We start from the raw sequence: 27,504 nt of genomic DNA on the forward strand, positions 1-27,504 counted from the left end.
CAGAAAATAATTATATTTATAAGTACGTCTTAGTCAGTGACAACTCTACAACAGATGTATCCATCGGATCGCCATCAATGATGGTGATACATGGCTGTGTACATAATGTATATACAACTCGTCTAAACATCCACCCAACAATGTTAGATCTGTAAATTTGCTTTCGCAAATTTTTGGTTCCTCCCTCGCCGGGATTCGAACCCATGCTACTGTGTTATCGTGACACCAAATCGCCTGCTCTGCAGCCGTCCCGCTAGACCAGACGACAACCTGGGCTCTCAAAAAAAGAGCTTTCGCTGGCCGTGTGTTACCTTTCCTCGTCAGTTTTAATCTAGCGGCGTACTACAGTACATTATATATAAGGCATGAAGATGTTACTGTTACAGATCAGCTAAATTATCTATAGTAAAGGATCCTACAAATTAATGTAATATACAGTCACAGAAAATAATTATATTTATAAGTACGTCTGAGTCAGTGACAACTCTACAACAGATGTATCCATCGGATCGCCATCAATGATGGTGATACATGGCTGTGTACATAATGTATATACAACTCGTCTAAACATCAACCCAACAATGTTAGATCTGTAAATTTGCTTTCGCAAATTTTTGGTTCTTCCCTCGCCGGGATTCGAACCGATGCTACTGTGATATCGTGACACCAAATCGCCTGCACTGCAGCCGTCCCGCTAGACCACACGACCACCTGGGCTCTCAAAAAAAGAGCTTTCGCTGGCCGTGTGTTACCTTTCCTCGTCAGTTTTAATCTAGCGGCGTACTACAGTACATGATATATAAGGCATGAAGATATTAGTCTGTGTACTTAAAGAATAAAACTCATATTGAAAAAAATAAATGCATTGTGTAATTAAACTTCTAATATAATTAATTGAAAGGTTTATAAAGGTGAGCGGAGTTTTAACCATATCAGTAGCAACCGACTTACAGCTACAATGTAGGTCAATTATGATATAACATCTCCAGACAGAACTAATGTTTGATGCAGCTTCTTTAAGTATTAAGAATTGCAAAAATGGAATGCTTTCTCACTGGTCAAAACCTAATTGATTTATAAGTGAAGGCCAATCAGCCTGCAGTATCCCCATGGTACATTTGTTAATTATATTAAAGTTAATTGGGTACAAGTAGGAAAGTCCTTATTTATTCAATTGTGACATATTCATTGTTGTCATGAAAATGTATTTTTAAATGAATTTACCTTTTAGATGGAGTTCCCATTTATTCCTGGGTTTCACACATGTTGTTCCTTGGCCTGTTATTTTCAATATTTCTGAGATTTCTCAAAAAAAATAACAGAACAAATTTTATACCCAATTCAATGTAATGAATTTTTGAATTGAGGTTTCGTACTTTTTTGATTGGTTAATGAAACAACAAATACAATAGGGAAAATCTGAGACAGCCCTTTGGAGGTCAAACTGTTTACTAGAATCTATAAAATACTTAATAATGGTATGAATAACAAAGAAACTAATTACGTTTATATGTGGACATCAGATTTAGCAACGTATCACCTCATAATCACTTTTGTGTTATCACCATTTAAAAGATTAGACTCTCTTTTTTCCTTCGGTACCACATTTATAAAAAATAAAGCATAATGAAAGAAACATCAGTTTAAAGTTGTCTGATTCAGGGTAACAAAATCTTTGTATTGTACTAACATTTGAAGATATAAAACACGTATTTGATCGTTTATCTTTATAGATTTTGTGCTTCATTGGTCTTGCTGTAGTGCACTTGATCGTGTTACCATTATTGATGATAAATATGGAGGCCCGTCCATTACTTTGGTAGGTTATGATATAAATCATTTGCTGAACTAGTTTACCGGTGTAGAACCCCTTCTAAAACTGCAATGCTAGAAAACACAAGTTAACTTCTAAATTATGTTATCTCGGAGAACATTACTTTTAATTTTCAATTGTTTATGTTGTTATTTTGATGTCAAATGTTTATAAATAAAATCTCGTAACAGTTTTCTCAAATATGTATTTATTGCAACGGATATTCTTTTTTTTGCACTACACTTGTACTACGGAAAATATTCGAAGAGTACTTACTTGAGACAAATTTATCTAAGACAATCACATGTCAGCTATTTGGTTTCCACACACGAAGCCTCGACCAATTAATCTAGCATATCAAATATTTTTTAAAATAAAATCGGAAAGTCCCTAATCACATGGCAAAATCAAATGACGAAAAACATTAAAAACAAATGGACATCAACTGTCATATTCCTGACTTGTTACAGGCCTGTTAAAATGTAGAAAATGGTGGATTGAACCTGGTTTTATAGCGCTTAACCTCTAACCTTGTACTACAGTTTCATCAAAAACCAAGGCATTTTCTGGCATCAGCATTTTAGTTTTTAATGCTTATAGTAGTCAATAATTCCTTAGCATACACAATATAACATGTATAACAATCGATGTTTTAATATTTCAGGTTTTACAAGAAGTACAAGCTTCCTTTCATGAAAGTATTCATGCACATGGTATGAAAGTAATATTTGAAATTGATGTATAGTAGTTATAATGTGATAGTCCTGGATATATCAGAACATCAATATTTGAATTTAACAGATCATACTGTGAAGTCTAACATGTATAATGACAATTATTTTTCGAACACTACATAATGATACTTTTTTACATATATACAAAAGAATATGTGGTTCTAGTGCCAATGAGACAATATGTATTACCTGTTAATGCCTACAAATTTAAAACATTACATTGTTCGTATTTTAATAGTTTAATGTAGGAGAAGTGGAATATATATATATTGTTTGAAAATTTAAAAAAATACTTTTGTTTTTACTGTAACAGCTTGGATTCTTAGCGCTCCTAACTGCATATGCATACATGCTGCTGTTTGACTACAGTGACGACGGAATTACTTATACGGACTATTTCATAATAGCATGGATGACCAGCTTTTTTGTGGATGAAACCAAGCAGGTTATTTTGTTTATAAGCACCTTTACATCAAGACAAGGACTGACAGCTTATCAATTTTGTGACCGATTTTGTAGGAGACAATGAAACAGAAAAATAAAACTAATTTGTTCAGGAATAAAAACCTAAAAGAAAATGGGAGAGTTTATATAAAAATCGTTGTATACGAAAATAGGTCGAAAAATTTATTCCCTTGAATTTGACAATTGTAGGTAATTAATCCTTCATTTTATTGCAGTAAAACATTTCTGTGTCATAAACATATGTCTTGGGTATTTCAAAGCACCATTATATTTTTATTTGGGGTTTCTACAGAATATTTTGTAAACTTGAGGTTACGTGGTTACTACACTTTGCATTGTACACAGATTAAATAAGGGGAGAAATTTGATTGGTTAACTTCCAGTGATGGTTATTTATTTTATGCAATGAAATGTTATGTGAATTTTTTTCTATAGTACTGCACACGACAAAACTATACTCATGCCGAGTTTTTCTTAATTTTTTTTTGAAATGTGCAAATTTAACAAAGACTTACATGAGAAAATCTATGGTGGTATCACACCTTTAGCCACTCGGTAAATCTCAGTTACGACAATCCTCTGTGAGAAAATCACGATAGTTACTCTAGGCATCCCCTGCTCCGAAATACCTAAAATGTAAGCTGTGTTTTTCGACAAACTTTTGCAATTATGGGTCCATAATACTCTTTAACTTTGTCATTTGTAGCCGAATCGTTGGTTTGGACTATACAGGCGACAGTAGTATACCACTGTTCAAAAGTCTTATATCGGTTTATAGAAAACAAATCCGCGTTACAAACTAAATTCAAGGAAAGTATACGACAATAAGGTGAAAGTAACGGAGCCAGCTATTTGATAACAACTGCCATATTTTTGACTTCGTACAGGACATTTTCAGAAAAAAATAATGGTGGGTTGAACCTAGTTTTATAGCTACATGTAGCCTAACTTCCCGTTAAAAATACTAAAAAGTTGTGCTACCATATTATGAATATAGACTCATACAAATCAACGGTATGCAAACACATTCTGATTTTTTTTCATAAGTCACTTAGTCCTAAAATTTTAAACAAAACCTGTCTAAATCATGTGATTTGAGTGCATGCATGTCTGAAGATAGTTTTTCAAGACGAACCAGATAATAACAAACTAGATGTATTAATGATTGGTTAAACTGCAGCTGCTCCGGTAGTCTGTTCAACCGATCGATTAAATCGTTATTCGTGATTTGTTTGATCTTCAAAAAATTAAGCAAAAAATGTTTTACGTTGAATGGATGCGATTTCACTATTGTTTTACGTTTTACAAAGCACTGGAAAGATACAAATTATGTTCTGTTTATTCATTTGCCTCTTGTCAAACCTGTCCAATATGTTTCCCGCCTCGTGTTTTTTTTTTTTTTTTTTGTTGCAAATATGACTAGAAAACATACTTTCTATGAACTGATGTATTTATTTAACGTCATCTGCAACTGGATTATAAAAACTACGAGAGAAAACAATCTCCTGGTGTTGGCTGAAGATGTGCATACATTGATTCTAACATGTTTTATAAAGTTACAGTTTATGCACAATGACCAAATATATAGATAAATATACAGCAAACATGTTACAATATGACTAAAATATGCTGAATGAATCCATATGCTTTTCATTTCAGCACATTGTTTCCATAATTAGAAGGAAATGGAAGAGTTATGCAAGTGATTGGTGGAACCGATTGGATTGGCTATCGATGATTGTATATGCGTCTGGAATGCTGTTAAAATTATGGCAAGGTTTCCAGTTTCGAAATGCATCAAAAATTTTATTGGTGGCAGCATTTATACTCCTATCAATAAGAATTCTAAATCTGTGCTGCATGTCTGCAATTCTAGGTCCAAAGTTGGTTATGATACGAAAAATGGTATGTTTTACAATGTGTAATGGCATTTCGAATTATCTCTTTGACACATTAACAAAAAAAAGTTTTTATTCTTTCTTGTTTTTACTGTATTCTGACATTCCAAAGTGGGCAGTACTGTAGTTCGCATACGAATATTAGCGTACTTGCATGACTCTATAGGAATTCGGGTAAAAAAAAACATGCGTCGTTAGTTACGCGAGTTATCTCCCTTACACCATGAAAAGGAACTATTTACAAACACTTCGTTAGGTTAATCACGAGCCTTCACAAGTATGCATGTGTAATCTAAAAACTTCACATCAATAATCAGAATGACTCCAATAAAAAATCTGAGTAAGTTATTGAATAAAACTTGTGTTTTTATCATCAGAAAATGATAACGCTTCGCGACAATAATATAGAAAAAAAATCGTGCGGTTTCCGATTGTAGTTGTACCACATTTGTGAAAATCGAACAGGTAATGGCCCTACAATTTATGTATAATAAGTCTTAGTAATATTTGTCAAAATACACAAAGTAGCATATCATTTTAATCACGAATATGTGAATTTGTATGTTGAGCAAATGATACTTAAATATTGTTTTTTTTTTTTATATCAGCACAAATCAGAGCTGTTTCTGCATTTACCATTGCTACATTGATACCATGACACCATAACATTAGTGTAGTACACATGAAGAATTATCTTGAAGTAGATTCTATAAAATTCTTTTAAAAATAGATGCAAAAAAAAATATATTGTGAATTGAAAACGTTTTAAGGGCATCCGATACAGTTTCTCGATATAATGTCATTTTTATAATTTTGAAATATGTTGTAGGCCTTGGCGAGTTATAAAATAAAACACAAAATAAAACATAGGTCACCGTGCTTGTTTTCGAGAAAATTGAGGCTGAAAATTGGGGATTTGTGCAATTTTGTAAAAAAATTAGGCAATGTTATAAAATTTTTGGAGCAGATATTCTTCGTCGTAAATTATTAAGATCGGGTTCAATCTGAAGCTGTGATAAGTGGCAATAAGGAAAAAAATAAATCACTATACGAATAACTATAAAATTATTCAAGTCTTGCTTGACATTGCGGACAAGATGCTCAAAGTGGTATTTTTCTAAACCTAAAAAAATGGAAAAAAACTGTTTCTGAAAATGTCATTTTTATCATTTTTCTGCATAAACAGCATTTTGTCATGCTTTCTCCAAATCTCAAATAAAAAATATAGGTCACCGTGCTGGATTCCATGATAATCACGATTTATCCTAAAAAATTGCGTCACCCCTTTGTAACCTCAACGTTAACGCTAAAGTGCACGACGTCGCTGGCAGACAATTTCGACGTTATCGCTTCAAATTACCGGCGACATTTTTCAGATGTATAAATATTACTTGTAAAGTACTATCTATAAATTGGTAACATTGTTTTCGGAAGTAAAATCATGTGAATAACAAATACCTCTCTGTGTTTGTGCATGGTCTAAGTGAGAAACTTCTCAAGAAAAGTTATAACGGACTGTTGATAATTTTTACGGCTTTCAAAAATTTAAGACTCGGCAATTTAGAACATGACATACAGGTACATTTACTGTACACACTCGTTTATTATTTCATACTGTATGATGACCTCTAGATGTTGTTCTTTGTTTTGTTTTGTTTGGTTGGTTGCTGTTTCATTACACATACTCCTTAATATCCTTTAATTCACGTTTTTATCACTGAGAAAATCCGTTTTTGTTGATACGAATTTTAAAAAAGTTAGCGTCGTTTGGACAGTAATCAAATTTGCCGTTACTTTTCTCGTTTCAGTTGTTTTACCTTGTCATTTCGGGACCTTTTATGGCTGACTATGCGGTATGGGCTTTGCTCCTTGTTGAAGACCTATAGTTGTTAATTTCTGTGTCATGTTTGTCTCTTGATGAGAGTTGTCTAATTGGCAATTATACCACATCTTCTGTTTTATGTGGTCAGAAAACAGAAGCAAAATCTTACAAAGGAGAATCTTCAATTTGCTAATGGATGCTTTTGTCCAGACAGAGAAACTATAATTTTGAAATTTTTGATTTGGCAAAAAAATGATTGAATTAATAGCGAGAGGACTGGATATATTACGATTAGTTGCAATTAAAATCATTCTCTCATAACGTAATTTTATTGGTAAATAACAGTTACTATATATTTTTTTCACCACAGCGCGTACATAAAATACCGCATGTCCATTCCCCTGTCTGTCCTTCTGGACTTCTGGTTAATTAGATTTTTCAAGTGTACAATTCTTGCCTAATTTCTATAAAACTGATATCGTATGGACACTTTCGAAAATCAGTGCATATCAACTATTCTTTAAAAGAGTTATGCCATTTGGAAATATTAATTATATTGAAAATTGCATTGTATTTTCTGTCATTCCGTCATTTCTCTAATATATCTATAAAAAAAATAAAGAAAAAAAAACCAGCTGCGCTTCGAGCGCATGATACGCCCTTCGTCTCATGAAAAAAAAACACTAACATAATATATGTTTTTAAAATAGCACGGGGGTTGTACGGAAGTCATGCTAGGTATATCCTGACTCATTCATTATTCTTGCTCAATTATAAGTTTATATATCACAACATGTTTTATATGATCCCCAAATTGAAGCTCAATAAAAAATTCAAGAACTCAAAAATGAATTAAAGAATCATCACGAAAAAGTAAATAGATCTTAAGAATAATTTAACTAAAAAGTATGTGAATATCTATGCAATTATTATAGATAGTTTCTGAGATACGGCGCGACATGTGAACCCCAGCCCCTTTTTGTCATAAACTCAATAACTTTAAAATCAAATTCTGAATCATTCTCAAAAGTATATACAAGTTCTTCAGAATTATATAACTAAGAAGTGCGTAAAGTTTAGAGCAATAGTCATAAAACGTTTTCTAGATGCAGCGCGAACTGTAAAAAAACTGTTCTAGTTACAAAGTCCTGTAACTTATAAAGTTCACCAAAAATGATATAGACCGTTTGACCATCATGACTGAAAAAACAACCATGTTCAGTTTAATGATAATATGCTGTACCATATTTACGACGGACAAACGGACGCGGGCATTTCTTTACCATTTTACGTCCCGTCCCGTAAAATTCTTTACGGGTGCATAAACATATTGTTTGCTATTGCCTGTTGTTAGATAAACTACGTGCAACGTGGAGGAAATAGAAACTTTGTTCTTTTATAAAAGTTGTATCATTGTTTGTATTAGCGGCATACCATTATTTTTTGTTTACATAAATAAATTAAATAAATTTTTCAGAAAGGAAATTGACTTCTTCGTGTACATACATTTTCGGTATTAGTTTTTAAATATCATTGGTTTTCTGTGCTGTAATAAAAAATCGGATCCGGACCAAATCGTGGATGATGCATGATAGTAAAATTTTAATTGACATGCATGATATTAGTAACACCAAAAGGGTCAGTCGTCTTGAGATTGCTCACTATACGATATTTGTTGAAGATCTCGAAGAAACAGTAATATGTTTTATTTCTTATTATGTTATTAGACTGTTATCCTGGTATAATCAAATGCACTGACTAACATTAATGGCGTAGAAATTAGCATGCGGGAGAAACAGAAATTGGAGCATGGAAATTCCACATTACGTTTCGTATTACGGTAAATGACACGCATTACGTCCCGTAAAAAGTGACGTTTTGCGGGAATTCAAACGCTTAACGTCGCACCAAGAGTTAACTCCCTTGAAACTGTATCGGATGCCCTTAAGATGATATAACTGATGGAAATGCGTAAGTTTGTTGTTCTGTCAACGCAGTCATAACCGGAATGAAAATAAACTGTTGTCTCTTTGACACATCCATATTTACATTCCCAATTTTTTGGATCAGTCAGAACTTAAATATTTGATTCGAAGAGATCAGGCGATCAACTGTTTGATTAAAAAAAGATAGAAAAAAAAGAATTAATAAAATCGACTTGTATAAAACAGGTAAAAGCCGACAATAACTTGCTTTCATCAATTGCAATACATTTATTATGCTAAGTTTGCATTTTTTGGGAAAATTTCATCATAGAAAATTATTAAGTTTATTTTTTTTATCAATTTAATAGTATACGCTTTAAGAATAGCACTTGTTACAATTTACAAAATTACAGATACACTATCAACCTTTCCAGACCGCAGTGCTCAAAAGAGTATAAGGTTATTTATATTTTAAATTGTGAGCGTATAAGTTGTGGCGACGTCAATGTACAGATCAACGTCTCCGAAAATTTTAATATTTCGCTAAAGATTGAACTATTACGGGATATAGCTTGAAAATTAGAGCGGTTTTACTGATATTGAACTAAATTTTGTCAAAAGTGATAAGAGTAATACCACTGTTTTATCTTAAATTGCGTCATGGATGACTTCGCAACTTCTTGATCACATTCGGTTTTAATGTTCTTTCTGACAGATTAAGGGTTTCATGTGAATCTGTATCGTACATATCATACAAGGAAATCATTATTCAATGGCATAATGTCGGATGATTTTGTGTTACTGATATACAAAATGTCATTTGTATAATCAATTAATGAAGATCTATATTACCTTTTTGGGAGAATAGTGTTTAATATGATTAAATACTTTTGAAGAAATTTAATTTGATGTTATTATTGCAATCTTTTCAGTTTCGAGATACATTTTCCTTTATGATTATCATGACAGTCATAATGATGTGCTACAACATATCTTTTTATGCACTGTTATATCCAAATTCTGAGTTCAGCTGGAGTCAGATGGAAAAGATAATACAAAATGGTTACTGGATGTTATTTGGAGAACTAAATTTAGATGGTGACACGCGTACGTAATAATTAACAATGTTAAAAGTGTGCAATCACGCACAAACCTACATTGTATCATTGAAATCACATATTGCATGTGTCATTAACTGCATTTTTCACTTTTTTTGTTCAGGATTATTGTTATGTTCGGAAAGATATTATATTAATTTTTTTCAAAGACTTATTGTAATCACCTGTTATAAAGTATATGTATTAATCCTGTAAATGTGAAATCATGTAAACAAAAGTACATTTGAAAATAATAAAACTTTGCCTTTACTAATGTTATACAGGAGGCAAAGCAAACATGATTGTATCAACGGCATATGAAATATGTCTTTGATAGATATTTGACAGAATTTCCACAAAACTCGTCTAAATGTTATTTGAAGCTTTGAAGCCTTGAATTCAGAACTACCATTTTCCTTTAGAACATACACTACCAGCAACTCTCTTCCAAACTCAAGTTTCGTCTTTGAGATATATCTATATATACTCTACTATATGCTTCCGCTTCATATTTGGATACGTATAGCCATTTTTTCTTCTATTTGTTTCCAAAGTATACAGTAAAGGTAAATCCTCTGGACAACCAGAGAAGTGACATATACGATAATACCTGTACTTCTGTTGTTGTTTTTTCATTCCATGAAAACTTCTATACACGAGCTCATTATTTGCATTTAACTAAAATATATCAGATACAATTCGATAGCCTGAATACTTCAAATACGTTGCAACTTTCTTACAAGATAATTTGTTTGATTAATTGTCACAGTACGTAAAAATTCAAATAAAATGAAATCACCACCTTCGGAAGAGCTAACAGACACCAAATGACATAAGTTTGAAATACCTCTTTAGACGACGAAATTGTTATGAGGATAATTGTCAATATCTTGTCTGGTACATTTATGTGTTACAAATTTAGTTAAATTTATTTCAGTATCTGAACCGCACTGCACATTTAACAGAACACTTTATGAAAATACTGATATACAGCGATGTCCTGAACAGATTGGTGTATATATTACACCTTACTTGAAAGCCTTGTACGGATTAATCGCCGTAATCTTACTCCTGAATCTGCTTATAGCTATGTACAGGTGAATAACATGCATTAAACTTAAACATACTATATTTTGTAAGCAGTGATGAATCAAGTTTATTCTTTTTTGTCATTGAATTGTTAAATTTAAAGCTTTAGTTAGAACATTATTTTTATTTGATTGAAAAGTCACTTATGTGTATACAATGTTAAACTCTGCCAAATTTTCCCAGAGAAGATTTTTTTGCATTGATTGTATTATTTATAGATGACCAGTTAGTCACATTGACAATATTGATTTGCTTTTCTTTTTTCTCAGAAGATTTTAACTTTAATAAATACTTTGCCTTAGGTTTTATGGTTTTTGTTGTTGAGAGACATTGATGTTAATTGTTCACATATGGCAGTCATTGCTGAATTTCTGAACATTAAAATCTGAAAAAAAGGAAAACTTTTTGTGTTTATTATGATTCAGATTAATAAAAGTCAGTTATTTGTAATTCAGACTTGTTTCTTTCGTTCAGTGATACATTTCAAAACGTTCAACAAGAATCTGAGTTTTACTGGTCGCAACTTCAGACTGACTTCCTTGAAGAATACAGCATTAAGACAATTTTTCCAATTCATTTGCAACTACTTATTATACCGGCAATAATTATTCATGCCCTCCTTTGGTTTTGCTGTCCTTATCTGTGTGGGAAGTTGTATAGAAAATGTCGAAGAGACGATATTTATTATACCATGTGGGATGAATTTGGAGAGGAAGCAACTCTTAATCATAGACCAATGTTTGTGAGAGGTAAATTGTTTAGAAATGAAAAGCGAGTGATTTAAATTTTATCTCTTAATCAAGAAAAAATGCAACAGTCAAAAGCTTGCAAATATATATATAATGCTGACATATTAATAAGTATACACATTCTGTATTCTGGTTTTATATGGCGGTTAACCCCACATTTGTGAAGTGATATTCAAAGGATTAGAAACAAGATTCATATTCCTTACAGTAAACATATGTATTGGCAACACTGATATTTATTCATATACAAAATTTTTCTCAGTCCTACTGCAATAGCACTGTTGTATTTCCAACATTACTGTCGTGTATGTATAATATTGAACTTTGCACATTATGAATATGTGTTTTTTTTTTATTCGTGGTTAAAATAACAACACCTGTATTTCATATTTCAGTTTTTTTGTACAATACTAATTTTGATTTGAAGCTGAAAACAACAAAAGAAGCAGAGGGCAACGGAGCTCTTAAAGCAAAAGGGTAAATTAACTTCAAATTTAGAAAGATAAAAACATTGACTATGACACTATAATCAAATGAATACCTCGAGTAATGCAAATGAATTTTGATAAAATCTAAAATCGGACGCATCAGATAAGTGTTTCCTTTATAATTATACCATGCACAAGTAACATTTCTATTGACAGGATTAATTCAAGATGAACATTAGTCCTGTTGTTTTCCTATAGTCCTTCTTGAATTTTGATATACATTTAGTATAAAGTATAACAGTATTACTTTATACGCAAGATAGTAGTTTGTAAAGTTGTCTCAACCACAGATAAATGTAGATGTAGGATTCCTACTGAAAACGCAGTGTCTTTGCCAATATACAAACGTATTTTAACTTCATCGCTTTCGTATGTTTACTTCAATTGTTGTAGATCAGATACAATGTAAGACGAAGTTCTAATATACCATAATATTTTAGAATATACATTATTCATAGCTGTTGATTATATTTTATTTACTTAATTCAATGTAAAACATTAAGTATGTTCAATATATAATTAAAAAAACTGCCCTTACAGTTTTTTTATTCTATGGATTAGTTCTCAACGCACACCAAAAACACTGGTTTATCAATTCGAAATGCTTCAAATGTCAACTTCAAGTCACGAGTAGATAACTTGTTTATCAACATGCACACTATTTTTTCATCTAATATATATTTGTATGTTCTACTTGTGTATTATTTATGGCCAAAGTAAAAATAGTCACTACTAGAAAACTATTGAGTTTCCATCTTAAGATAAAAAATATAATTATTATTATTATTATTATTATTATTATTATTATTATTATTATTATTATTATTATTATTATTATTATTATTATTATTATTATTATTATTATTATTATTATTATTATTATTATTATTATTATTATTATCATCATCATTACTATTATTATAATTGATATAACGGTAAAGGAATTTCCATCATTACAATTTATTTGTTTGCTGATGTTAAATTTCCCCACCGTTATTTCACCATGTATATCTGACCATAGTAACATTTTGTTTTCAGGGAAATAGACCTTATGGAAGTTGACAGATTTACGGTAAACATCAACATGTGTGAGAGAGAGAGAGAGAGAGAGAGAGAGAGAGAGAGAGAGAGAGAGAGAGAGAGAGAGAGAGAGAGAGAGAGAGAGAGAGACAGAAAGAGGGCATACATATATCTGATGTGGGTCATCAGTAAAACGATACATTATTTCTTAACACCGTATAACAACTGATTGATGGCACCCTCATGAGAAGAGGTTCTAACGACAGGGATGATTAAATAGAAACGCCTGCTTGACTAGCTATAAAACCAGTTTCAAAATAATGCATAAGAAAATGTCTGTACGAAGTCAGAAATATGACAGTTGTTATCCAATCATTTAATGCTTAATTTTTTTTTCATTTTGCCATTTATTAAGGACTTTCCGTTTTTAAAACTTAATTGAAATTCAATGTTTTTGTTATTTTACTTTTTATTATAATATGCTCGTATTTTTTTCTTTTTTTTTCTTCAAAACTTTAATTTCCACTGTAGATTGTGTAAACTGCTTTATAGATATTAAGTCTTTCCAAGTTACGTTAATGTTTCACTTTTTTGTCATTTTGTCATATAAATCTCATAAAGAAGATCCTTCAAATCGCCGTAAATAATAATAAAAATAGGAATACAACTAGTATACGTTTTCATTTTGAATTGTTTGCAATATTTATGTATGAGATGAGTTAGATTTAAACACTGTTATCTATATTCATTGTGGGTATAAGAATGCACTACATGTGCTATAGACATTTCTTTTCTGTCATTTTAATGTTGATCAGATATCAAAACCACATGAAAACTAATGTTTGTGTAACACAAATTAGAAATCAACTGATCCAAATTTAGAAAACTTTTTTTAGCCCCATTTATGGGCATTATGTTTTCTGGTCTGTACGTCCGTTCGTCCGACCGTTCGTTCCGTTTCAGGTTAAAGTTTTTGGGCGAGCTAGTTTTTGATGAAGTGAAGTCCAAACTATTTGAAACTTAGTAAACATGTTCCCTATGATATGATCTTTCTAATTTTAATGCCAAATTAGAGATTTTCCCTTATTTTCACGGCCCATTAAACATAGAAAATGATAGTGCGGATGGGGCATCCGTGTACTTGAGGCACATTCTTGTGTGATACGCGTTTGGGTCTAAATGTTCATCGACATTGTAGTCATTTCAGTTATCGTATTGAAATTGAGGCGTAGCATCTTTGATGATATTTTTTTTCATGGTACTGTATAAAGTAGAAATTTTTGTTTTGGTTAATCTTGTAAACAGCTACGTCCAGATGTGTATAAATAGTTGACTTAAGAGGTTTAAACGAACATGCACTGTGAGAGTTGTAACTATACAGACATGTGAGTTTTAAGATAAAACAGCAAACGTTTTATGTCATTTTCTATTATATCAGCAAGGAAGGCGACTTCAAAATTATTTAATTTCCTCCTAGAAAAATAATAACATTGTATGTTAGAAATATTTATGTATATTAGTTAATAAATACAATTCAATAACAATTATCACCAATTCCTTTAATTTTTGTTTTTCAACAGATGCTACAAAGACAAATGGAAAACAATAGCATGAAACAAGACAAACAGAACGACACAAATGACAAACGAATTCAAAAGGTAATTGGCACATACATTTTATACTCTAACCGAATGGTTTACAATAAAATTCATCTCTGTGTTGTATGCTTACACTTGTAGATTCATGTACACAAAAAAAACCATTATCTTTTTTTTCTGCTTGTATTAGTTAGATTTTGTTGAAAACACCAACAAAATATAGGTTAGAATACAAAATAGATTACAAAAAAAAATCAACGTTAAACTCTTAACAGATCGCAATTATCTGTTGAAATATGGATCTAGATATAATTGTTTGACTTATGTTTCCACTTTTTATGAGATCATTGAATCTGTTAAGTTTTTCCTCAAGTTCATCATACATATCAATATACATTAATTTGATCGAAAGCTTGTTCAAAGCCAATTACATTTAATAGACAAATGATAAATACATCATGTTTTCCCGGACTTAAGTAACATGCATAGTATTATAAACACTTATCATTGTCCAAAGCCGACATATAACAATATTAACGCGATATTGAATCATGCATTTTCAAACATGCATAAATTATGTACATGTATGGCAATACATTTGTATATATATTTAGTTATGGTTAAATGTATCAAACATGAATCGATCAGTGTTATTACCGATTAAAACTGTTTTTTAAAGATTTTACCTCTGTTGAATTAAATACCATTCAAAATAAGTTTTTTTTTTATAGAACTAACTCTTTTCTGACATCGGAAAGGTTATTTTAGAAATGATTCAAAAAACATTTTATTATTCTATTTTATTTTTTGAGCGGAACCCGAAACTTGGAATGATACCAAAAGGTATAATCAAAGTCATACTTTAAAACCAATGCCGTATTAAAAAATATATACAAAAAGATACAACACACAACATGTAAAATAACGACTAAGCAAATCGAACCCAACCTTAAAACAGGAGGGGTGGGCTCCAAAGGGCACTCGTTTAGTTGGTTAAGAAGGTACACTCCCTCATTAACTCTTTACCATTCGGCAAAAATTGCACTATTTTTGCCGCTGAGGAACGATCAAATTTCAATCAATCATGAATTTCTTATTACTGTTAGTAGACTTATCAACTAACACTTTTTATAGAAAATAGTTTTTCAGTAATATTCATGACAGGTTTGTAAAAAAAATATGTCATCTTTGATCACGTGATAATCAGTCCAATGTCACGTGACAACAACAAAAACTCAAAAAATAGTAAATGTTCGATACAAAATATCCTTTTTTGAAGTTTATTTATGGAAATAGTATCAACAGAGCATTCAAGTACAATGTTAGAAATAACATCTCTAAGAAAAAGAACCCTGCATGGTCCATTTATGTGAGAAACAGCAATTTTTATAGCCAAACATGCTATGTGGGTGATTTGGGTCAAAATTGCTATTTTCGAGCTTTCTGAGTAAAAAAACGTAGCTAAACTGTGCAACTGAAGTGCATCCACACTCTAATTCCTACACTCATTTCAAAGACAGAAAAACAAAAGTCTTGCCGCTTCAGAATCCCATAGTTATCGATTTATAATAGATTATCCTAAGGGGGCTCGCGGGTCTAAATATTTTTTTTTTATCTAATATAAGATTTCTCTACATTTTTCTCTAAATGAACGTTATCTTATACTTAATAGAAAAATGAAATAAAAAAATGGGGTCACCGTTCCTTTACGCTCACAATCTGACTTCCAAAGAAGCATACATTTTTGTTAATGTCCTTTGTTTCTGTTGAACTAATAGGAGAAATATTAGCGGTAATATCGAAATAAAAAAAAATTAAATTACAGAAATCGCTTAAATTTTACAATTATTTAGTTTATGTACAGCTAATCCGAAAACAACAATAAAACATATAGGTCACCGATGAGTTAAAAAAGATATTTCAATTCTAATGCCAAAACATGGCATTTTAGCGCCAAAGGGAGATAATTTGGAGTTTTTTCAATGATATCTACATTTTAAAAGTCACCTGGGGCCAACATGAATTGATTTTTTTGAATGATTTTTGTACCATATGATAAAGTAGCAATTACTAAGGGTAAATCAATAAAATTTGTAATGAAAAATAAATGTTTATTTTGTTCTAAAAATATTATACCCGCGAGCCTCCTTAACATGTATGTCTCTATTATTCTATAAACGACTATAAACAAAAGACAGACAATTAACTTTGTCACAAGGAAAAACGAATTTTCAATTTGAAATTCGAATTAAATCAAAGTCAAGTCAAGTTATTTAATATTGGTATTGGTTTTTTTGTAAACCGTACATTTATCTTTGCGGGATGCGAACCCGGATCGCTTGATTACTAGCCTCAGATGCATCCCCTCAGCTACGGAACCGAAGGTTAAAATTGATTAAATTCATACTTATTTTCAATGTCATTTGTAATATTATTTTTATGTTGACCTTTCACATACAAATATTAGATTATAACAAGATATTAAGAAAGACGTAAAAACTTTTTTTTTTACATCTTTAAAAGAACACACAATGTGGGATGGATGGTCTGTAAACCAGGTGAGGGGAGAGGGGGGAAAGTGTGTGGGGGAGGTTATTATGGTTTTAATTCAAAAACAAGTAACACAAGTAACACAAGTAGTAAGAAATGCATTTTATTTATACTATTTGGCCTCTGGAACCACAATATGCACGTTTTTACTGGTATGGGCAGAAATTCTAAGAAATAGTTGCTGAAAATTACTGACATGTTGACAATGTTCACTGTTTGTATTCGTTTTTCGTAGAAATTAATAAAAAATTTAACTCAATGAACCTCCATTTTATAAAGCTCAACACAAACCTGAAAGAAAAAGATCCATAACGGACCGATTTTTGCGGTTTATAGCAACCAAACACAATATTTTCATAATTCGAGATTAACACAATTCTAAAGTTTTTTCTATTAAATTTTAGCTTATTTTTTTTTAAAACGATGATAGCTTAATTGCTTTTTTCAACCACAAAGATCAACCCCAAAATACACAAATGCCATTTTAACGTGTAGCGGAAACTCACAGGTTTCATTTGAGCCCTTGGTGAAATCTGTTGATAGTCAAATGGCAAAGAACTTAAGGTTTGAATCCAAATTTTACGCAAAAAAGTGCTTATGACCCGAATTCGAGTTAGTAAGTCAAAGTTATAGGGTAGGATACAAACAATGTCACTCACAACGACATCTTCAATTTTGAATTACTTTTGCTGGTGTAATCCGTGGATATAAAACTAATTTTCAGTATTTAAGAACAATTTTGGAGAACATTATGAGTCAAGGTGTCATCGATATGGTACTTTTAAATATAGATATGTAAAAATCAGTAATCTGATTTAGTTAAAGCTGAAATGTAAGGAGTGAACTCAAACATAAATTATCAGTACAACTGAACGATATTTCTCTTCATTTTCCTTTCTTTTAGATAATAGGCGGACTGCAGAATATGGATAAAAAAATGAATGTAATGAAGAAATTGGTAAGTGTTATATGCAATTGAATATTTTACTCTCGATCCTTTTCCGAAGAATATATACATACATAAAAGATGAGTGTATTGTGTAGGAAAATACCATTGTTTGCCGAAACCAGGCTCCTATTTCTATAAAAAAATTAAACATTTATTTTATGATAACAAAAACTATGTAATTAGACGAATTGTGTTACTTTATTAAAGAATCGAAAAGCTATCAAAGGTCGTTGTCAAACTACTGACGTTGTCATACTACTAGTAGTTTGTGTTAACTAAAGTTAATACAGTTCCAATATTCAAATCATTGATTCTTACTGAAGTTGTTCTGCTTTTTTCTGTTATGGTCCTCGTCTATTTAAGTACTTTTAATCTCTGGGTTTCAGTGTAAAGAATATATTGAAAAGAAAACAGTAATATTGTTATTTCAAATGTATGAAGTGTGAATTTATCCTATATGTTACACAGCGAAAAGTTGGCCTTTTGCATCCATGTAACTTCAATACCGACTCAGTGAAGACAACTGAAATGAGACAAAACGTTATCAAGCAGATTAAAACAAATCCTTTTCTTTATTCAAAATATGTAACCAAAATATGATTTTATAATAAAAACGAAACAAACGTTTGACTGTAAATAAATACCAAAGGCAAAATACAACATGTACAAGCTTAACAAGTTTTTCTTTCAGAGCTATTTCATAAAGCATTACTCGTTTCGTTCTTTAATTATCATAGTTGTCAAGAATTAACTGTTAAAAATTAGCAACAACTTTAAGATAGTATGACGTTCGTACTTCAAATGGGGACGTTAAAGCATTCTGGTATTGCATATACTGATGTGATTATTATTATCTCTGTGAACGAAATAAGTGAACACTGATTTAAATGTTTTAAATACACAAAATCTGATATAAAACAAGTATTTCGTCCTATAAATATGAAAACATAAAGACTGCAAGGAAAGCAAAGCTTCCTACATTTAAGTATATTATATTTGTGGCACTTTCAGTTAACGAAAATTGCCAAATCGACAACAAATTATGACGACATAACGGACGAAGAAGAAGACGAAAATGTATTCAACTGTTCTCTATCAGATGAAGATGATGATGACAGTCAATCTATTTCGTCTAATGAAGAATTAAGAAGTACGTTAACAAAGTCAATTAATTCTTTCACATTGTGCATATTTATTCTTAACCCAGGAAAAGCAACAACAAAAATACCAAACTTAGAGGAAATTTCAGAACTGAAAGTCCGTATTCAAATGGCAAAATAAAAATCCCAAATACATCAAATGAACTGATAACAACTGTCATATTTCTGACTTGATACATGCTTATATAGAAAATTGTTGATTAAGCGTGGCGTTATAGAAAACATCTTACTTATATTATATATAAGTATTAAATACACAAAGTAACAATAAAAACACACAGTATCAACCATTGTCGTTAAGTTTTCTGCATGAATAATCACTTTTATGTCATTAGCGATATACCTCGTAAAAAAAATATACAAATGGTTGTAACCAACTCGTTTGTTTTGATAATTTTATGATGTTTTGTGACTTCACCGGTGTCAACGTGATGATCGTAACTGCAGTTACGATCATCCCAATATGGCGGACACAAATATAGGGAAATTTTATAAGGCTGATTTCTCCACTTTAACAGCTTATTTTCAGATTTGTATCATGTCAAGAAACATCTTTATAAGCATTGCCATTGAAATATTTTTTCGGACCGGATGGAAAAGCAACAAGAAGAATGAAAAATGAGATACAAAAAATCACGATGATGATCGTAACTCTTGTTTATCTTTATCAACGATGATCGTAACTTTTACTTAAGATGATCGTAACTGTCTGTTCCAACGAAGCATTTTCTGATAAATAAGGACAAATAAAGCTGTCTAGTATGCGAGAAAATGTACATTATCAGCTGATTTTGTGATAATAATAAGGAACGATCACTGAGGGGAGGGTAACGTCCTATTGGTAAGTGCACAAATGGTTATGACTTCTCGAGATTTCGTATTTATTTTTTATCTAGTTCAATATCAAAATGCATTGGGGGTTAACAACTTTATATTGATTTCATATGTTTTATATAAATAAGATATTTGACAGTTCATATTAATGACCAGTTTGTTTAAAAAGGAGATTTTTTTCATCCCCCTCCCCCTACACTTTATAGGGACAATAGCACCTTTCGAGAATCTGGTATTTTGGGGGGAATTCAGACTTTATAGTTTCTTTTATTAACAGATTTGCGATTTTTAAAGGAGAGGTTGAAAAAATAAAGCATTAAGAAGTTCAATCATATCTGTTGAATGAAAAATAAACCAATGAAACCGTCAATAAAGGGAGCTACTATTTGATTTTTATTTGCGGGAGGGGCTAGGATGAATTAGTTTGTCTTGCATTTTTATGTTGAAATCTCTATCCTGCGTTTTTATTTTTACTCTATTCGGTCCTGCTTTTTTTCAACCGTTTTTTTTTCATCCTGATTTTTTTTAACGTAAATTGTCATCCTGCCTTTTTTGTTTGGCCAAGATGTTCATCCGGCCTTTTTTATACAAATATATCATGCTTACAAGGGGTATTTGCCAAAAATACCGGTTGAGAGGTACAAATTTCCAGAGCCGTTAGGCGAGGGAAATTTGATTACCTCGAAACCGGTATTTTTGGCAAATACCCCTTGTAAGCATGATATAATTGTTTAATTCCACCGAATGTTCCACCTCAGAAAGTTTATTATAATCAGGTATCATATGAAATTTCGACTTGAATGTATAATTTTTGTATACACTGCAGCTGAGCTATTTGCGCATTCAAATTGCCTTGACCGTATAATCATTTCTTATCATTTTTTATGTACAATCCCTGACTGTATATATGTATCTTCCTTTTTATGATAATAAGCTGGTTCTCGGCTGACTACTACACTTTGTTCATCAGTTTCAGTTAAGCGTAATACAAGTGGATTCCAGTTTTATGTGACCGGTTGACAATTCGTTGAGTTTTATTTATGACGTCATTCCCGGAATTTTTACGTCATTCGGTCAAAATTCAATAATGATGCTTTTATCCTAAATATTTCATCTGGAACCATATATTTAGAATGACCATGAATTTGTCATATTAGAATAGAAATAATTCATTGAGTTATTTTTAGACATGGTATTCCCCATCTGCCATGGTATTTGCTAGGGTATTTCCCATCTGCCATGGTATTTGCTAGCAAATAGCCCGGCATATGGAATTCCCTAATGGCAAATACCCCGGCAGAGAAAAGAAAATCTCAATATATAGAAATTGGTGAAAAATACCATGGTTCTCATCCAATCAAAATACAGCATTATTACATACTTAGGTGGAATTATTACTCAAATCTCCTGTCCTGCCTTTTTCGGCTAAATTCATCACCCCTTATAAAAATCAAATGGTAGATACCTTATTGATATGTTTGGCTTAAAACAACTTCTTCGACCAACTTCAATAATACATGTAATATACCGTAGAAATATAAGGATTTGTAGCTTGAAAAATCTAATATGAACGTGTACATACCATCTATTTCAACTTTTCCTTCTTTATATAAATAGCCAACCCATGGTAAATATAGGTAACAGTAGTCCAGTGGCGTATCCAGAGATTTTCATAAAGGGATGGGGGACTGGCTGCCTAAGAGTAGGCCTGCTACAGTCATGCTGCATTGATTCCCTATACAATCAACCAAATTTCCCCCACAAAAAAAGGTGATGCGAGCACCTTGACCCTCCCTCTGAGTCCGGCTCTGTAGTCTAGCAATGATTAATAGTCATAGTTTGATTATGAAAAAATAAGGCCAGGCAACAATTTAAAACCGATAGAAAGTCATCAATATAATGTAACTTCATGCCTTCCTTTACTTTATTAAGTGAAAGTTTTGGCCTGTATTCTTAAACTGTATCATGAAAATGATATTTATATCAACTTCATATCAACGTAAATCCATTTTGAATGTTATAACTAAATTACTCATAAAAAAATAATATTGAGGACATTTGCATATAAGTCTGCTAATCTCTTTATGTTATTTCTTTTTATAATAGCGGTTTTCATTTATTCTTTGTTTAATTTTAAAATCATGATATATTTTTTATCGTGACTGCTAAATAGGGTGTTCATTTAGTGAAAACAAAAATTCATAAATTTTGAGTTACGATCATCTTTTTATAAAAACAAGTCAAAGTTACGATCATCTATAGACGAAGTTACGATCATCATCGTGATTTTTTAAATCTCGATTTTCGTTCTTCGGGTTGTTTTTCTATAATTTATGAAAAACACATTCAATGGCAATGCTTATTAAGATTTTTCTTGATAGAAAACAAATCTGAAAATAAGCTGTTGAAGGGGAGAAATCAGCCTTCTAAAATATCCCTATATTTGTGTCTGCCATATTGGGATGATCGTAATTGCAGTTACGATCATCACGTTGACGCCAGTGGTGACTTGTCTGAAGTTTTTTAGTATTTTATTTAGAAAGTTAAACATTTTGCATATGAAGATGAACCATAGTTAAAAAGATCAAACACAACAATATTTTTATACCGGTGTATGTAATGTTATATGATGCTTAGGAATAATTCGCATCTATCAAAACGGTCTTCTTATTTCTTTAAAATATGTAAGCCGTGTCCGAGAAGTCAACAGCAAAACAAAACCTTTTCTGGTAAACTATATATAGTCTGATAGTCCAGAAGATAGTTAATGACCTCTTTACAAAACATATACTAGTTTTAAGAATATTTTTGAAAATGCCAGTACATGTTTGGTTTGGGCAAAACGTACTTTGGTTTTCTCCGCCCTTATTTGTGAATCAGAGTTGGAATTGCCGTTCTGTCACAGCACCTTTGCCGCTACAAATGTATAACCCTCATCTCAAAGGGTTTAAACTAGACAGACATACGTACAAACAAAAGAAAGCAAGCGACAAAACATTAACGACAACAAAATGAATAACACATTTAATATAAAGAAATAAAGAAATTGAGGTATGCTAATAAACAAGGAAATGGAAATCAGACAATCGTAAACATAAATGATGAAATGTTATAAAATTTTGAAAAAAAACTTGTTCTTTTGATTCATCTGGAGTACAAAAAATTTAATGAAAAATAATTAATGTCTCATTTTGAAAGTTTGAATCCACTTATTTGAAAAATCTAATATTTCAGTGCGCATTGGAGTTCATACTTTAGATATTCGGTTTGACCCACTGATTGACCACGTGACACAAGATCTTTCCATATAGCAATCCAAGATAAAAAATGAACGATCATAGCCCATTTGACGCTGAGACTAATTTTGTGCTATAACAATTCAATTTCAACAAATTCATTGACAAGGAAGACAAAATAGGCAATCTTCCGGACGGTGTCTTCCTCCTATTCCCACTTTTTAAAAATACTATTCCTTCTATTCCCACTTGCAAATAACAATAGATGTTTTGATAAGTAATTTGTTTTTATAACAATCAGGGTTAATTAGAATTTCACCTAAGATTTACCTGGGTTTTTTTTTAAAGCATAACATATTTGGTACACTGTTTAGGTATAATACCTTGTTTATTTGTAATATGTTTCTGTTTTCATCAAATAAATACTTAAAAATAGAGAAAAACTATTTAATAGATTGGAGATAGATTTATTTTTAAACTTTTGAATTTGTACTTAAAAGTAACGAAAATAATGATAAAAAGATTGGAGTCAGATTTATTTTTAAATTTTTGAATTTAACCACGTTGATCTTATATATATATAATTATATATATCGTTATTTTCACAAACCAATTACAGATAGGTATAGAGATAATTATACATATTTCAATACAATTACATAAATAAATAATGTACGAAAGTAGATAGAGGCATTCACAATTGTTCACCCAGAAAAGTTCAATTTGTTATTGATCTCCTTAATAAGTTTACAAAGTTTGTTCAGTTCTGTACATTTTGGGGAATTCATTAAGTCATAAAACTTCAATGTGTTTGTTCTATTTCTATTGTAAAATGCAATACATTGTTGTCTACAATTATCGAAAGCTGAACAATTAAAAATGTAATGGTATTCATCACCAATGGCATCTGAATTACACAATACACATTTTCTGTTTTCTCTTTCTATGTTTTGCCATCTTCCAGTTTCTATTGAGATTTAATGTTCAAAGTTTCAAATCTAAAAAATTAGGACATCTGCCGGTCATCCAAAATAAATATTTCTCAAACTCCAAAGTAACTTTAAATAAACGATAATTGAATGCTTTTGGTGATTCCTGTTGGCTTAAGATGTGGAATATACTTTAAAATATACTATAAAATATAATTACTTGGACCAATAATCAAAGATATAAAATAATGGGTGAAAACTGTTAACTTTACTTAACTGGCAGTCAGTTTATTCTGAGATACTTTATTTCATTTATCAATTTTGGAACATTTTCCCTTTAATTTACATTGTAATACATAAAAAAAAATAAGTAATTTGGGCCCAGTCTGTAGGTTGAATTGCCTATCAACTCACAAAATTCATGAGTGACTCTATGACCACAAATTGTCTGTGCTAGGGGTCAAAGTGTTTAATTACGAGTTTGATTTACATTCATAACGACTCCATGGTGTATCGATCACTAAATATACAGTAGTTAACCTAACAACATGTTTATAATAGTTGTGACTGTCCCTCTGGTATCTTTCTCCCCTCTATTCTAAGTATAAAAGTCATGACTATCTTATATACTGAACACGGCTTATGTCGCTTTTTACACATTTTTTTTGTTCACTCGAATGTACATATTTCTTCGTCCAACATAGTCAGCATAATAGGCAAGGAACCAAACAAATAGTGATTGTGTAAGGCATTGATGGTCAGAAACGAGTTTTTTTTATTACGAAATCGACCGAGTTATCATATTCATAATGCAGAACGGCAGTTTAACGTAATGTCTGCATTTCGCCTATTTATAAAAAAACAGTTAGAAGATCACATAAATCTTATAAAAACAACTTAATGAATATCAAAAAATTATTCTAATCTTCTTCTTTTTCTGCACAATACAGATGCGGATCAGAAATGTATATAAGTACTATCTACAAACATTAACTGAAACTTAATATTAACGACTTAAATTAGTTTATATTTTTGTTTCATTTTTATAGAAGATCCTGAATGTAAAATGCAGTGACCTAGTGGCAGTAACAGGTCGAAGACATTTAATTATTTATTATATTGTAATAACGGTTGTAACCGAATGATAATTGTTATAATTACAATTTGCTTTATTGTAAATTGAAACAAAACAGGCAAAGCAGTACTTAGCGTAATTCTTTTCTCTTGTTACCTTATTTTCTTATATGGTACAGGTACTTTCATTTATTGTATTCGTATATCATTAATAACATAGGAAACGAATGAGAAATGTCAAGTTAGATGATATACATTTACGGATGTTTACCATCAAAAAAGGAGCTTCACTTATAAATAGCACATCATGCGCCTTGTCAATGCCAATACATAGCAATTAAAATGAAAACCTTCAAAATAGTAACATTAAACTGTGTTGCAATGTATCGTTAAATGGTCTTTTATCAAAGTGGGACACATTATTTATAAAGGTTTTAATGAGTTGGTGATATAGTACAACTAATGTCTATAAATGACTTGATTGTTTTAATTAACAAAGAATAACATGTGCATTTATATATTCCTTTTCCGATTGTTGGATACTGAATAAAGAGTTCAAGAATGATTCTTGGTTAAACGTGTTTTCTATACGAACAAGATATTCTAAAACTAACACTCACGATTGCATTAAATAATTGGTTTATTGATTAATGGTTGATTTCTTTTCATACATGGCCCAAATTATAAGGAAATCAAGTGTCCTCATTGCGCTAGGACTTTCAAATATAAGAGCGAATAACTTATAGTCAGTTAATGATGGGTTTGTTTTTCTGCAAAAAAAAAGATATAAAAAATTAAATATTAAAAAATATGAAAGCCCTGCATTGCATAATTGATTGTTTTCTTTTAATTTCATTAAGAAATGTTTCAAACAGTGTTGATTGGTTTCATATAGATGGTTAACATGGTTACGCTATAATATTATAATAATGAGGTTTTGCTAGTTATATTCTTATGTCATTATTCCTTATAATCAAACGTGTTCTACATATGCTTAAGTCGATTATGAGTAATGTACATACTTTGATAGCTCACCTGATCATTGCAGAAGTAGATTTTAGGTTTGTAGTGGAAATAGATGTTTAATAATATGCATATAAGTGTTTGGCGTTTTTTATTTCCTGCATATATCATGTATTGTTCACGTCTAGTATTGCCATTGGACGTTAGGCAACCAACAATCAAGCAATCACAACTAATATTGAATTAAGAACGCAAACTTAACCAACAAGTAGGTGTTTTATTGATCATAACAATCATTGTTATTAATTTCATTTTGCAAGTTATAATCTGATAAAAATAATAGCATATACAATGCATTTATTATTATTTTCTTACATTGATATTTTCAAAAAAAAAATATAAGAATGCATGTGTTTTTATTGGTTAATTAATCTTTTAAGTAAAATTTTATGTTGTTCCAATCTTGATTTAAATAAGATAAGTATAAACAAAGTTATTTCTGTACAGTATTTTTCAACAACAGTTAACTTTAATACTTGTATGTATATAATTGCTTTTCTAGCTGATTTATTAATTTTTATTAAGGACTATCAGTATAAGGAGCATTTTGTATATCAACTGTTTTTTATTCCTGGTTTTTTTCACAATTTGTTTACAATCCTATATTCATAATTAAAATGTGATACAATAATCATAAAATTAATGTGAATTTTTTTTATACATTATAAACAGGTTTCTCTACATACTGTATTTTTCAAAGGTTTGTAATTTAGTACGCCAGACGCGCGTTTCGTCTAAATAAGACTCATCAGTGACGCTCAAATCAAAATATTTATAATTCCAAACAAGTACAAAGTTGAAGAGCATGGAGGATCCATCCATTAAACAAAACTTGTAACTGTTGCATAAACACCTTGTCCTTCTATTGTTTGTCACTTGCTGGTCAAACTGAGTTGAATATCTCAACAGTGAGAGATTCGTGAAAGTTTGTCAAAGCTGTAAACTTATACAACAAATTGTAAACAAAACACTTGTATCACAAAAGTGAGTACACATTCACAAACAGCAACAGATAATTACAGAAATTGTCCTTATTTGAACATACAATTGA

At 30.9% G+C, this 27,504-nt stretch overlaps 1 protein-coding gene across 1 annotated transcript in view; it reads left to right on the forward strand.

The window, feature by feature from the left end:
* The window catches only part of LOC139502177 (uncharacterized), a 95,794-nt gene extending 68,702 nt beyond the window's left edge, over positions 1 to 27,092 (forward strand). Inside the window, exons 27-39 of the mRNA XM_071291561.1 lie at positions 1,734 to 1,819; positions 2,478 to 2,526; positions 2,861 to 2,992; positions 4,672 to 4,917; positions 9,590 to 9,764; positions 10,692 to 10,851; positions 11,318 to 11,592; positions 11,988 to 12,069; positions 13,119 to 13,152; positions 14,681 to 14,758; positions 18,153 to 18,206; positions 19,209 to 19,347; positions 25,406 to 27,092. Of these exons, the coding sequence (XP_071147662.1) occupies positions 1,734 to 1,819; positions 2,478 to 2,526; positions 2,861 to 2,992; positions 4,672 to 4,917; positions 9,590 to 9,764; positions 10,692 to 10,851; positions 11,318 to 11,592; positions 11,988 to 12,069; positions 13,119 to 13,152; positions 14,681 to 14,758; positions 18,153 to 18,206; positions 19,209 to 19,347; positions 25,406 to 25,431 (1,536 nt within the window). The 3' untranslated portion in view covers positions 25,432 to 27,092. The remainder of the gene's footprint in view (positions 1 to 1,733; positions 1,820 to 2,477; positions 2,527 to 2,860; positions 2,993 to 4,671; positions 4,918 to 9,589; positions 9,765 to 10,691; positions 10,852 to 11,317; positions 11,593 to 11,987; positions 12,070 to 13,118; positions 13,153 to 14,680; positions 14,759 to 18,152; positions 18,207 to 19,208; positions 19,348 to 25,405) is intronic.
* The last annotated feature ends 412 nt before the right edge of the window (positions 27,093 to 27,504 follow it).

Source organism: Mytilus edulis, chromosome 13 (genome assembly GCF_963676685.1).
Source record: "Mytilus edulis chromosome 13, xbMytEdul2.2, whole genome shotgun sequence".
Classification (NCBI taxonomy): domain Eukaryota; kingdom Metazoa; phylum Mollusca; class Bivalvia; order Mytilida; family Mytilidae; genus Mytilus; species Mytilus edulis.